The sequence below is a fragment of the Cydia strobilella genome, chromosome Z (assembly GCF_947568885.1).
Source record: "Cydia strobilella chromosome Z, ilCydStro3.1, whole genome shotgun sequence".
Lineage (NCBI taxonomy): Eukaryota > Metazoa > Arthropoda > Insecta > Lepidoptera > Tortricidae > Cydia > Cydia strobilella.
The window spans coordinates 41,835,554-41,849,529 of record NC_086068.1 but is presented as its reverse complement, the minus strand read 5'-3'; the positions used below and the strand labels follow the sequence as shown (position 1 = coordinate 41,849,529).

The 13,976-nt window shown below is 37.9% G+C and overlaps 1 protein-coding gene across 1 annotated transcript in view; it reads right to left on the bottom strand.

Annotated features, from left to right (window-relative positions):
• The window catches only part of LOC134754021 (mitochondrial DNA helicase), a 63,946-nt gene extending 50,539 nt beyond the window's left edge, over nt 1-13,407 (bottom strand). The window contains exons 1-6 of the mRNA XM_063690082.1: nt 13,074-13,407; nt 12,490-12,990; nt 12,217-12,364; nt 3,893-4,049; nt 3,574-3,723; nt 3,304-3,492 (exon numbers count right to left, since the gene is read on the bottom strand). Of these exons, the coding sequence (XP_063546152.1) occupies nt 3,304-3,492; nt 3,574-3,723; nt 3,893-4,049; nt 12,217-12,364; nt 12,490-12,990; nt 13,074-13,335 (1,407 nt within the window). The 5' untranslated portion in view covers nt 13,336-13,407. The remainder of the gene's footprint in view (nt 1-3,303; nt 3,493-3,573; nt 3,724-3,892; nt 4,050-12,216; nt 12,365-12,489; nt 12,991-13,073) is intronic.
• Between the last annotated feature and the right edge of the window lie 569 nt (nt 13,408-13,976).

Below are 13,976 nucleotides of genomic sequence, written 5' to 3'. Positions count from 1 at the left end.
AGTGCCATCGATGCCATTTGATGAGTAGAATATTATGTTTTAATTATTTTGATCGAGTTACAGGCCCCACCTGGTATATTAGTATGTTACAAAATTATGGCTTGCGATTATCGTTAGCCAAGCCCCCACAACATAAGATGAATTGAACGCTTTCGTTTCAGGACGTCTCCAACGGATAACATTATTTTTATCAATATAAAAAAAATCTAAGTAAAGCCTGACCAGGAATATATGATCACGCGCCATGTTGCGGAATTTCACTGGAACTAATTTTTTCATACTATACTGAACTGTCACCCTATACATGAGAATGAACAGCGCCCTCTTGACAATGATCATATATTACTGGTCAGGCTTTAATATGTGTCATAATTTAGTAAAGTCCCCTTTGTGGATTCTAAGTTTCCGAGTTACAGCAGTTTAGTGAAAGCTCGCAAAATTTACCTAAATCCATTTTGGACAAAAACTGATACAACATTTAGTACTAATTTAAAACAGGAAACCTAGTGAAAATTTCAATTGGAAACTCAAAATCCCATACAAAATGACACTTAACGCAAACGCATTCATCACCTATCAACAACCTCAGGTAAACGGTACACCTAGTATTGTTACTTCTCATTAAAGAACAGGAATTGCCCATTGTAATAATTTATATGTAATGTTTTTTTTTGCGTTTTTTTTTAAATATAAATTAAGGGTTGAATAAAGAGGAAAGAAAATTTGATTATTTTTGCGCTACGACGCACGGTTTAGGAGATACAGCCCTATAAAGATTTTTTTGTTTTTTATGCGTTTTTTTTTAAATATAAATTAATGGTTGTTACAAAAAGGGGACCGAAAAGTTGATTATTTTTGCGCTACGACGGTTTAGGAGATACAGCCCTATAAAGTTTTTTTTATTGTTATTATTTTTTCTTTTTTTCATTGTGTTTTTTGTATATTACTTTGGGGTTTCATAAAGGGGAACGAAAATTTTATTATATTTGCTCTACGACGCATGGTTTAGGAGATCCAGCCCTATAAAAAAAATGTTTTTTTGTTTTTTTTTGCGTTTTTTTACGTTTTTTTGTATAAATGAATGGTTACGTAAAGGGGACCGAAAAGTTGATTATTTTTGCGCTACGACGCACGGTTTAGGAGATACAGCCCTATATAGATTTTTTTCTTTTTCTTTTTTACGTTTTTAAATCTTAATTAAGGGCTTCTTAAGGGGACCGAAAATTTGATTATTTTTCGCTACCATGCACTGGTTTAGGAGATACATCCCTAAAGATTTTTTTGTTTTTTTTTTTCTTTTTTTTGTCATTGTGTTTTTTGTATATTACTTTGGGGTTTCATAAAAGGGAACGAAAATTTTGTTATTTTAATTCAAAATAAAAAATAATTACCACAAATTAACAAATTACTAGAAAAGCAAATTATATATATGACACAAAACAAAATGTAAGATTTACATCTTAACAAAGTATTCATAAGCGAAAACAGAATTGACTTTAATATTTTTATAACCTAGGGGTCAAAATATAGCCAGCGGTACAGGTCTAACCCGTCCGGTTTCAGATGTGGTGGTAGTGAGGGGCGGGTCCAAAACGCTTTACTACCTGTAGGGTGCGCAGCGAGTTTTTTCCCAGTCTGGCGTATGTGGTCAAATCAAATCAAGCTTTCCGTAGAGCCTTTTTACTGAACTTGGTTGCCCTATTATAGGCTCTCTTCTTATCTGGTATGTCACTAGCTTTTTGGTTTCGAGCATCAGCCCAGGCAAGGAAGGCCTCGTGTTTCAGTGCTTCAGCACGTCGACACTCAGCTCCAAACCAGGGCTGTGCTTTACGAGATGTGCTTGCATCGGAAAAAGGAATAAAGTATTCCATACCCTGGCGCAGCACATCTGTTATAGCATCCGCACATGCTGAGGGATCACCCGAAGAGAAGCACAAGGGCCGCCAAGGATAGGATGCCAAAAACGAGCGCAACCCATCCCAGTCTGCCGACTTATGTCGCCGTATCCGCCTAGTGACTGTGGGGCTGAGGTCGGGTGGGGAATATACCGACCCAGATTTCACTTGACAGTGGTCAGAGCTACCTAAAGGGGACGACACTGACACTGCGTAGTGATCCGGGTCGGTAGTCACCAGAAGGTCCAGGCAATTAGCTGTTTGGCCGTCAACATCTGGAACCCTCGTCGCTCCTTGGACCAGCTGAGTAAGGTTTAATGCCAGAGCGAGTTTTCGCATCTCTCTCCCAGCATGGTCAGTGTGTTGGTAATTTGGTATGGGAATAGCCACTCTTGGTGGTGGGCTGGTGGGCATTAAAATCCCCCAGCAACACTAGTTGGGCAGTTGGGTATTTGTGTTAAGCGGCCTCCGCCGCCTCACTTAGATACTCTGTGAGCCTGGTCGTCTCCCGATCTCCGCTGTGCGACCGGTAAACACAGGCATAGAGAATCTTCTCTATGCTTGTATCCACCAGTACCCATGGAGAAGTAAGGGTCTTCAAAGCTTCGGAGACGCCGACAGCAAATGTCGTCGCAGGCATATACGCACACGCCAGCCCGGGGCTTAAAATTGTACTCCAGAGAGTACCCTGGGTAGCAAAGGTACGCCACGTCGGCCGGACATCTTATCTGCGTCTCCGAGAGAAATAAGAGTGCCGGTTTTTCAGTCTCAAGGTGGTGGTGAACTGCTTCCAACTGTCAGGAACCTAACAAAAGTCTGTACCTAGTTTTTTTGGATTTGGCGTATTTATAGATTTTTTTTAACGATAGCAACGTCATCTGCATTAGTCTTTGCGCGTCTATTCCCATGACTTATATATTACTTAGTAATATATTTAATAAGAGGGCACTACGGAGTGGGCCAGTTCGTTGGTGCACAAATCGCGTTTGCACATGTTCGTTGGTGCACACATTTTCGAGTGGAATTATAATCATAATAATTTATTGTATAATATTAATATTACATGTCAGTTATTTACAAAAAATATTGAATAAAAGTTGATTAATAATATAGGTAATACAGGTACTGTCCGCGTGCAAATTCCGTGCATTCGGAGGTCGAGGAAGTGGGGGGTGTGCGCCGCGCCCGTACGTACAAAAATAAAATGACACCAGTCACCATCACTCTGTCATGAAGCCCAACATTCCTAACATTCCTCAACCGTGCACAGAATTCGCGCGCGGACATTAGGTAGGTAGTATATGAACGGGCCTGTCTTTACTTTTGAAATCTTTGGTCTATCCTATGCTCATTCGCCTGTACAATTAAATATGCACTCTATTTTTATTGCCACTAACTAAACACATACCTCCATAACAACCTTGATGGGCTGCTGGCCGTGGAAGGCCAGGTAGTAAATGGGCAGTTTCTGGAAGTCGTCAGCGAAGGCGGTGAAGCGGTCGAGGTTGTGCTCAAGCGGCACGCCCGCGAACTGCTGCAGCATGGTGCGCGCCAGCCGCGAGTTGCGGATCTCGAAGCTGCCCCACAATGTTGTCACCTGTAGGTAGGTAAGTAAGAGAGCGAGTGAGTTTATATCGCGGAACCCTATAAAAGCTTTACGAGAATGATGTGTAGTTACCCCCTGCTGCGCGAGATCGAGCGACATCTCCGCGCAGAGCGTGGTCTTGCCGCAGCCCGTGGGGCCGGTGAGCACGGTGAGCTCGCCGCGCCTGTGCCCGCCCAGCAGCCGCGTCAGCGCCGGAAATCGCCGCCACTTCACACCCCGCACCTGGGTGCAAACACTAACGTTAATGAACTTGACTCTTCTGACTCTGCTCAACAAGTATTGGGTTGTACACATTTTACATTTTGGAGTTTGTTGAAAATAATGTTACAATATAATATCTACATTAATACGACAACGGTTTGGTGAAAGAAATGGGATAAAACAAATACACCTTGTCGATGTTGGAGAGCTCGGCATAGACATCGTCCCGGAGCGCGGCGAAGGTGGTGATGGCGCGGTGCGCTGCGGGTTTGGCGTCAGCCACCAGCGCGCGCAGCGACAGTTGCGCCCGCGCCGCCTCCGACGCGGTCACGAGCCCGTCTGTCGGCCTGGCTCAAACATACTCTTATTGTGGATATTTATTAATTTCCGCTACCCAAAGGTTGTCTGGAAGAGATCGCTTTTCAGCGATAAGACCGCCTGTTGTTTACCTCTGCTTGTGTTTCTGTTTTTTTTTTATTGAGGTGTGCAATAAAGAGTATTTGTATTGTATACTTGCATACAATACCACAACAAACAAATATGGCATACTATATAGACGAATCATATAATGCATACAGAGCCATGTACAGTTGATATGATTAATTAGAGTTCCTACGGCAACAATAGTAACAAGGATGTACGAGTTAGATGCAAGCAAAATATTATGTAATGTAACCATTGTGAATTATTGTTGAACTTCTTGGGTCATATCAATCTGGTAAAATTTAGTGAACCGTTTTACTAATAACTCTAATAAGCAGTTCTATTCTATGTGGTTAAAAACTTGGTTTTATACAAGATAGGTACTAGGGGTCGGATACCGGTATTTCCTTCATACAATTAACCGGTAAATGATTTCGGTTAAACGTAAATCGTGACTTTTTTAGTTCATTCAATGTTTAACTTAATAGATTGAGGCTAATAAACACCTATTAAAAAAAATAGAAAAATGTTAAGTATTTAAGAAAGATATTCCAAAAATTACCGGTTACGACCCCTGCAAGATAGATTTCGGCACTACTTTGAAAAATCTCGTATCTCACACTACTACTTAAAGTTAAAAGGCAGTAACTCTGAATGCATCCCATACATATAGGTAGATAAGAACCACATTTTTCTTTTGATTGACAGAACAAGATACGAGTTTTTTTTCACAAAGTAGTGCCGATTTTTACTTTTATGATTAAGATCAGGGCTCAGAACCGGTATTGAAATACCTATTAATATCGTTCCACAACCGTTACATTATTTCGTTCATTATTAAAAACCGGTTAATTGATGGAACGCGAACTAAAAAAATCGTTCTCTCCTAACCGGTAAGAAGAGGGAAGGAAATTTTATGGATCGCGGGGACGATATAATACCGGTTACTCTCAGCTTACGGTTAAATTCGTTGTAATACGTGAAGGAGACAACAATACTTCTCGCTACGATATTTAAAATTTAACCGGTTAATTTAGTTCCACAAAAACGGAAGGCGAACGAATTTGGCATAAACAGTTATCTCAATAGAACAGTTCTTTAACCGGTAATCGCAAACGGAAACGAAATCCCTTTCGTTCCTGGGTAAATGAACGAAACCGGATTTTGAAAAATAAAACGATTTCCAAGCCCTGATTAAGATATTATATTACCATTAACTCACTGAAGTTGGAGCAACAACCTTCATTATCATTAATCAGTGTGTTAATTATAATTATGAATACTTACCTATAAAAAGAATATCCCAGTAATTAACAGACTGCGAAATTCTCGTGGCAGTTTGAATTGTCATTAGGGACTTCTTATTTATTTAGTACTATTATTTATTCTGTGACAATGTAGAATAAATAAATAAAATAGCCATTTATTTACACTAAGTTTAGTTTGCATAAATTTGGAAATTTAAATTTATTTTCCTTTACTTAGTGGTGAACCCCTCTTTGGTCAGCCCGGCGCCATTTTAGGGATAAAGCTTGCGTGAGAGCATCGACTACTATGGTCTTTTGCCTAATTTTTATGCTGTTAATTTTTTGTATCTTCCTTGTCTTTAGAATACTTCTCTCCATTGCTCTTTGAGTTCTTATGATTCTAAGTTGTATTGTTTTGTGTATGTCCATGTTTGGCAACCATAAAGCAGGTAAATAACAAGCGGCTTTATCGCTAAAGAGCGATCTCATCCAGATGACTTTTAAGTAGTTGAAAATGCAATAAATATATAAATAGAGATGTGCAATAAAAACAATTAAAACTTAATAGTTTGACATTAATATACCTAGTCGGCTCATAAGTTCTGTCATATACATAGTATCAAATAAAATCAAAAGTTTAAGTTTATTCCGTATAATTTGTACAGCGTTTGAAAGCTTATAAACTAGAGAATCTAAATGTATAACATTTATTCAAAATGACCGCCATAATTATCTACACAGGCTTGAAGTCTTCGTGGCCAGTCGTCAATGGATTCACGCACCACTTTCATGTCGATATTGGCCACTGCCGTAGCAAGAGATTTTTTCAGCGAGTCTAGATTTGCATGAGGTTTTGAGCACACCTTTTCCTCTAAATACTGCCATATTTTATAGTCTAAAGGATTAAGATCTGGGCTAGAGGAGGGCCAATCTTCATGCCGTATAAAGTCGATTTTATTGGAGGCGAGCCAGGCTTGTGTAGACTTTGCCTTATGGGCTGGAGCAGAGTCCTGCTGGAAAACAAAATGCTGGTTTAGAAACATCGTATGGGATAGTGGTTTCACAATATTAGTCAACACCGTGTCTTGGTACACTTTGGCACTAGTTTTTACTCCTTTCTCACAAAAATGCATACTAGTGACGCCCGCATAAGAAACTCCCAGCCAAACCATCACAGATGAAGGGTGATGACCTCTTTGAATACGGGGAATGCTATTAGACGCTTCTTTACTATTGCGAGCGTACACTCTATCATTTTGTTTATTACAGTTTTCTTCTATGTCAAAAATTTTCTCGTCCGAAAACAGTATACAACGGTGCTTATTTTTAGCGTACTTCTTCAATAAAGCTTTAGATCTTTTAAGCCTTAAAGCTTTAAGCCGACCATTGAGAAGATGGCCAGTTTTTCGTTTATAAGCACGAAGTCTCAGGTCTTGATTAAGCACTCTTTTCACCGTGTTTTTGCTCAAACCCATCTGGAGGGCCATAACTTTTTGTTTCCTAGCGGGATTTCTGGCAATGCATGCCCTAATTGCTTGTACAACCGCTGGAGTCCTAGCTGTACGCGGACGACCGCTTCTTTTCTTGTCATTTAAACTAGAGACCTCACTGTATCTTTCTATGGTACGATACACAAATCTTAGAGAGAATTTTAAATTTTCAAGTAGCTTAAAAATTTTAGTCGGCGATTGACCACAACGATATAGTGCAATTATTGCGGTACGGCTATCTTTAAGCGTCCACTCCATGTTGAAGAAAACAGAAAATTGCAAAATTATACTACTCAAATATTTAAAAAGATTCGAAATTCAAATGCAGAACGGTTTTTGTTTTAGGAGTTCCAAATTTAAATTTTAAAGGCCAGTGACAGAACTTATGAGCCGACTAGGTATATACATATATATTAGTTTGATATTAATAGTTTTGAGTTCTGTTTTGACAAAACCTGAGGTGGATGAGCTTATTGTAATGTGACAAAGCCTGCGCTGTGGATCTGATGGTATGCCTTTTTATTTGGTTAATAAAATTTTCTGCACATGTTTGACATTTAATTACTACAGTTCCATATTTTTTTCAATTTCTTTTTCAAAGTCTGTTTTAGTGCTAAATATTCCATTAGTTTCTTTATAATATAAATAAGTAGTCATGTTTTTTCCATATTATCTGCTTAAATTACTCCTTTGACAGCCAAATATCCATTAACATATTATAACTATTTAATATTTTGTGTTCTATATTGTATCAATTTGTGTTAAAAAAATATAGGTGGCGCTGGCTAGAGTAAACATCGGCTCCTCGTATATTTGCATTTTAAAAATAGTCAAAGTGAACAATAGTGATTGAAAAGTGGTTGAAAACATTGTAAACATTTTCTAAAGTGAACTTTATAAAGTGCAGAACTCAAAATGTAGCAGCTAAAATAATACAGAGGAACGTAAATAGTGACGGTAGCTAAGGAGCATTCTACAAATAATAAGGAACAAAGGAACTCAAATACATAAACAAGTGCATTGTGATTCATCATACCTAGCGAATTAAATAAAATAAATAAAGTGCTATTAACTATTTAGTGAAGACAGATCTTTAAAACGAAAACAATAAATAAAATTGCAATAAAAATCTACCGCAGTTAATAAGTAATTTCAGCGCCATCTAGCGGGCACCGCCAGTGATTCTTAACGAGCGTCGAGCGCTATATTGAACCATCAGATTTATCACTACATCCTCTCGTAGTATCGCTACTCACCACTAGAGGGCGTAAATTTCAAAACTGACATGGATCAACTCTTGAAATCTATTAACGAGCTCGGCGAGCAACTAAAACAGATCGACACAAAACTATGCTCAAAAATAGACTCTCTCGATAATAAGGTGTCGGCGTACAAGCAAGAGCTCGAAGAAATTAAGCAAACCCAAGATGCTCAAGAAAAGAGGATGGACCAGCTGGAACGAGACGTTAGAGTCCGAAATCTTGTTTTCTTTGGTATTAAAGAGACAGAGAGGTCCTATTTTGACCTAGAAGACGTGGCTTTAAAAATAATAAACGAGGACTTAAAAGTGGAATGCTGCAAAAGCGACATACAACACATCAGGCGGCTGGGGAAAAAAGGCGATAAACCTAGACCGATAATAATAGGTTTCACGACTTTAGGAACGAAAATCAGAATCCTTAAGAATAAATCAAAGCTTCAAGGATCTAGGTGTTACATTAAGGAAGATTTCCCTCCTAAGGTATTAAAAGAACGAAAGTCGCTGCAGGAAGACTTACAGAAAGAGCTAGACAAGGGCAACAAAGCTATAATTAAATATAATAAGCTAATAATTATACCCGATAGAAATACTCCTAGTAATAAAAAGTCACCTGCTGGAACCGGTAAGACTAAGAAACGATCGCTAGATACATCACCGTCCTCCGTAAACAAGAACCTAAACCGCCAGGCGTTAAAGAAAAACAAACCGAGCACAGATAACCGAAATATTAAGCAATACTTAACATTCCAAAGGCCCGAGTCGTCAAAAACCGGAGGAGACACAGACAATGATGACAATATAATATAGCAATCAGCGCCTCCTCCACTATACAACAAAAGCACATTTAATAAAAATAAAAAAATCAACCAACAATGTCCCCCATCACGGCCGGTCACCGCGGGGGCCACAGACCAAAACCCTCCACTCCACCCAATATACATATGCACATACAATGCTCGGTCATTACTATCGGAAGAAAGGCTACTAGAGTTCAAGCAATCGATATCACAGATTAAATATGACATCATTGGTCTATCGGAAATCAGACGTACCGGTTATAATATAGAAGAAAGTGAAGACCATATATTCTGCTACTTTGGCGAGACTAAAGGCCAATATGGTGTAGGCTTCCTTATAAAAAAACACCTAAAAAATTGCATAGATAGTTTCACTGCAATCAATGAACGAATCTGCATAATAAACCTGAAACTTGAGAATACAAATCTATCCATCGTCCAGGTACATGCGCCAACTTCTAACGCAACCGAACAGGAAATAAAAGAATTCTATGACCAAATACAGGAATCTCTTAAACATTGCAGTGAAAACCTTATAGTAATGGGCGATTTTAATGCCAGAGTTGGTCAAAAAATGAAAGGTGAGGACAGAATATTGGGAAACACATGCTTCGGAAAAAGAGATAAAAGAGGTAAAAGTCTAGTCCAGTTCTGCTGGGAAAATAATTTTTTTGTTATCAACAGTCTATTCAAAAAGAAAAGCAAGAACATATGGACGTGGCTTTCCCCAAAGAAAAAGAAAAGTCAGATAGATTATATACTGACAAATATAAAAAACAAAGTGACCAATATTGAAGTTATAAGCAATCTATCGTTCCCAAGTGACCACCGACTTGTAAGAAGTACTCTATTGCTAACCAACACTAAAAAATCTAGAGCGACATATAGAAGTAACAAGTTGTCACTAAAAACTATAGACGAGCAAGAAAAATATATTGAAGTTTTAAAATTTTATATTTCAAATACAAAACTGGAAGAAAATGACAATGTAGAGACTTATTACGCAAAAATTAAGCAGGCAATCGATGAAAGTTTAAAGTTCGGATGTAATAACAAGACCTATAAAAAACGGAACTACATTATCTCAGGCACAACAAAAAACCTCATAAAAAGAAGACACGAGTTGACAAATAAAAAACATTTGACAATAGAAGAAAAAAATGAGAAAAGTTATTTATATAAAAACATTCACAAAATTATAAGAAAAGAATATCAAGACTACAGACTGACAACAATTGAAAAACATCTAAAGAAATCAGGAAGTATGAAAAAAGGTTTAAAAGAGCTAAATATGTCTAAGAAATGGATCCCTTCCTTGAAAAAGACCTCTACGAAGGAAACATTCTCTAGATCGGGAATAATAGAGGCGGCCACTGAATTTTATAAGGATCTCTACGCTTGCAAAACATCGACGAGCATAGAGGCTTTGCCTTTAGAGGAAAAATATACGACAATACAAAGGTTCTCTTCCGAAGAAATTTTTTCTAGGATAAAGTCTCTAAAGAAAGAAAAAAGCAGTGGTCCAGACGGCATACCGAATGAAGCCATTTTAACGGGCAAAACTCTCCTAGTACAACCCTTAACTACCCTGTTCAATAAAATTTTAGACGACAGAAAAATTCCCACTGAATGGGCTAAATCAGATATTGTGCTGTTGTACAAAAAAGGAAACCCTACTGACATAAGCAACTATCGACCAATCAGTTTACAATCGAATCTCTACAAGTTGTTTGCTTCTTGCCTCGAGAAACGCCTTGCGAATTACACCGAAGAGCACCAGCCAGTAGAGCAAGCGGGATTTAGAAGCACATATTCAACTATAGACCACATCCACTCCTTAGAGCTGATCATAGAAAAATACGAAGAAATGAAACGCCCGCTCTACTTGGCGTTTATCGACTATGCAAAGGCATTTGACTCTATATCCCATATCAGCATGTGGAGAGCCTTACAGGATTGTAGTATTCCAACTGAAACTATAGAGCTCATACAAGACATTTATAAGAAAAGCACAAGTAGAGTAATACTAGACAAAACCGGCACTGAAATTAATATATGTAGAGGCGTTCGTCAAGGTGACCCCCTCTCTCCCAGAATTTTTATTACCGTCCTACAAAACATCATGAAGACATTGAAATGGAAAAACAAAGGCATAAGCATCAATGGCCAATTCCTAAGTAATCTAAGATTCGCCGATGACATCATACTCTTTTCAGAAAATGCAACGCAATTAGAGTCTATGATAAAGGAAATTAATTATGTCAGTAATGAAATTGGCCTAGAACTAAATACAACTAAAACAAAAATTATGACAAACAGTAAAAAATCACCAATACACATTAACAGTGCCTTATTAGAATATGTCCAAGAGTATACATATCTTGGCAAACAAGTGTCATTTAAAAAAACAAGACAACATGATGAGCTAATGAGACGTGTAAACCTGGCTTGGAATAAATTTTGGAGCTTTAAAGAAATTCTTAAGTCAAATACTTCTATTAAATTAAAGAAAAAGATATTAGATTCTTGCATCTTACCTTCACTTACCTATGCATCCCAAACTTGGATTTTTAACAGACAAACCAGAAACAAAATATTAACAACCCAAAGAGCCATGGAACGGAGCATTCTGAATCTAAAATTGAGACACAGAAAGAGAAGCACAGACATAAGAAAAACAACTAAGTTGATTGATGCTCTAGAGCACAGCAAAAGATTAAAATGGAAGTGGGCCGGTCATATTGCCCGTATGAATGAGGACAGGTGGGCCAAACAGATAACTTCATGGAAGGGACCTGCAGGCAAGAGACCCAGAGGCAGACCTGCGGAGAGATGGCTCGATGAGATTTTAAAAGCAGCAGGAAATAATTGGACAGACAAAGCGAATGACAGATCTATGTGGAGAAAAATGGAGGAGGCCTTTACTCTATAAAGAGGTCCTTGATAAAAATATTATTATTATTTATGTTATTTATTAATTTTAATTTTAATCACAATATAATTGTAAATCAAATTATTATTAAGGAAATAAAGAGGCTTAATTATTATTATTATTTATTGTATCAATATTTGTGTATAGGAAGGCAATAAATGAGAACTCCCTGTGACAGTTCAAAATTGCCACAATAATTCCGGGCTCTGGTAATTAATAAGTAACTACTAGATATGGGATACTTGATTTTAAGAAACATTATCTAACCTTTAGTATCTCAAAAGTACTCTAGCATTAACTATTAAGCTAGCCCAATTTGTTTTTTAAGAACTTGGAGACCTTTATTGTTAGAGATGAGACTAACCTTACAAAACAGCACCTGTCTTCACCTAACTTGGTAGCAATGTCCCGCATGTTCTCCCAATCTCCCCAAAGACACAGCTTTTGGTAGCCTTCAAGGGCTGGAAGCAATGTTGGAGGCAGGCTACCGCTGTTCAACCATATATGTGTGCCTGTGTGTAAAAAGCATCACATACAATATTGTATATTGCAGTTGTATTTAGCAGTTGACTGATAAAAACAAGGAAATAGCATGACTTATCAGAGGTACATGCATATGCAATACATTTGTACTTACCTGGCACCTTTTGAGCAGATAAATGCAAGATGTCATTAATGCTAGTAACTATTACTGCTTGATCACCGCGGCTCACTTTAGTAGGTCTGCACCAGAACAGGCCAGCAGAAGCTAAGCCATGAATTTCATCTTCCTCCTCCTTGCCCGCCTGCATTTTACGATAACCCACAACATTGTCCATAGAGTTTTTTAAAGGAAAATACAGTGTAGTCCGGTCATCGGACACTCTGATGTTTGACAAAACCTTGCCGGCATTGCAGTTTGTTAAACATGTAGTAAATTCAAACAAGTTGGATAAGTCCTCTAGTTGTGGTACGGTCAGGTCAGCTAAAGACGTCGTTTTACTAACGCGTTGTAGCCAATCCTCCTGGAAACGAGCATTCTGTTGCAGGCACCGGTCAATGTGCTCCCGCGTGGCCTGGGCCGTCTTACACTTCCGCACGTGCTTCTCGAGCACGCTCCAGTTGCCGTGCACGTTGCACGCGGGGCATAAAAAATATCCTAAAAGGGTAACATCCATTTACGAATATGAAACACGTAACATTTAAAATATCTGTGAAAGAACCGACTTGCTACACACATACCAGTGGTCTTGTTAATGTATACTTTACTCTCGCCACACGTACTCTGCCCGGCACATACTGTACATTTAGTTATTAGAGACGTGAAGCCGTCTTGTACAGGAAACCCTTTTTGCCTCAATAACTTTCGAATATCTGTCACGGTTATCTTGGGAATATCATTTAACTCGACACTATGAAATTTACGTTTTCCATGAGAATTATTAATGGCATTTAATATGGATTTTGAATAACAGTAATTTATTATCCTACGAGAATTCAACATTTTAAAGTTTAACTACTAGTAAAGATTTACTTTGTAAAACGAATAAATCGCATTGATCAAAACATTCTAAACATGAAATGAAAACATAACCTAACCACCTAACCAAACTTCTTTGTTTATATCATAGACCTAGCATTACATAGACCAGCTATACGCGTGCTCCCGTAAGGGATAGACATAGATGACGTCATAAACGTGGGGATACCATATTGGTAAAAATAACCCCAATATTTGATATCACGTTGGGGCGATTACCCTGGAGGCAAAGTTAGCTTGTTTGACGGTATTAAAAAATTGTTAAACAAAATGTCAATGGGTCGTTCTTTTTATGCGTATAAACAATGAAATACCTCTTATAATTCGCGCAGGTGGTACAAAACTAAACATGTTTAGTAAATAAAACGTAAAATAAAATGTATTATGGGTTTTAATTTAAAGAAATCACAAATCGCAATCACACCAATTAATGTACACCACATTTAATCTTTACAACATTTGTTTATTTATTTTTTGGAATTAGAAGTACGAAAAAACTTCGAGGTCAAAATTACCCATAAAATTATGATATTTTCATCTGGTATCCCTAACATGATTGTTATGCAGCTAAATTAAGAAGAAGTTTAAAAATGGCTGACCTCCGA